This window comes from Gavialis gangeticus, unplaced genomic scaffold (genome assembly GCF_001723915.1).
Source record: "Gavialis gangeticus isolate Ggan-Ray unplaced genomic scaffold, GavGan_comp1, whole genome shotgun sequence".
Lineage (NCBI taxonomy): Eukaryota > Metazoa > Chordata > Crocodylia > Gavialidae > Gavialis > Gavialis gangeticus.
This window is the reverse complement of record NW_017729012.1, coordinates 10,560,697-10,561,153: the sequence shown is the minus strand read 5'-3', so window position 1 is coordinate 10,561,153 and position 457 is coordinate 10,560,697. Positions and strand designations below refer to the sequence as shown.

The following is a 457-nucleotide window of genomic DNA, read 5'->3' as shown; positions in this document are numbered from 1 at the left end:
CCCCAGAGCTGGCACGGAGCCCTCCCCCAGCCCGGGGCGCGGCCGCGACGCCAGCCGCTGCGAAGGAATGAAGGAGGGGCCTGCGGCCGCGGGAGCAGGGGGGCCACGGGGACGCCTGGCCTGGCCCCAGCTGCACCGCCTCCTCCGGCACAGGCACGAGCAGGGGCAGGGGCAGGGGCGGGCGCGGAGCAGCCCCGGCCCCAGCTGCAACGGGCACGTATGGCACGCGGCCCAGGGCGGCGGGGGCACGGGTGCTCCAGGCTGTGGCACGGGGGGGGCCCTGGCAATCCTGCCCCTGCACCGGAGAGCTGGGGCCCAGCCCTGTTTCCACACCCCCAGCCCCGGGACCCGGTGCCAGGCCTACCCGCGTCATTCTCCCGGCGGTCCACCTCGTCGTACACGTCCATGGCCAGCTCCTCGAAGAGGCGGTTGCTGAGCTGCAAGCGCACGGGGCAGC

The 457-nt window shown here is 76.1% G+C and overlaps 1 protein-coding gene across 1 annotated transcript in view; it reads right to left on the bottom strand.

Annotated features, from left to right (window-relative positions):
• GIT1 (GIT ArfGAP 1) overlaps nt 1-457 on the bottom strand; it is a 12,643-nt gene that overhangs the window by 9,277 nt on the left and 2,909 nt on the right. Inside the window, 1 exon segment of the mRNA XM_019510965.1 lies at nt 365-437. Within this exon segment, the coding sequence (XP_019366510.1) occupies nt 365-437 (73 nt within the window).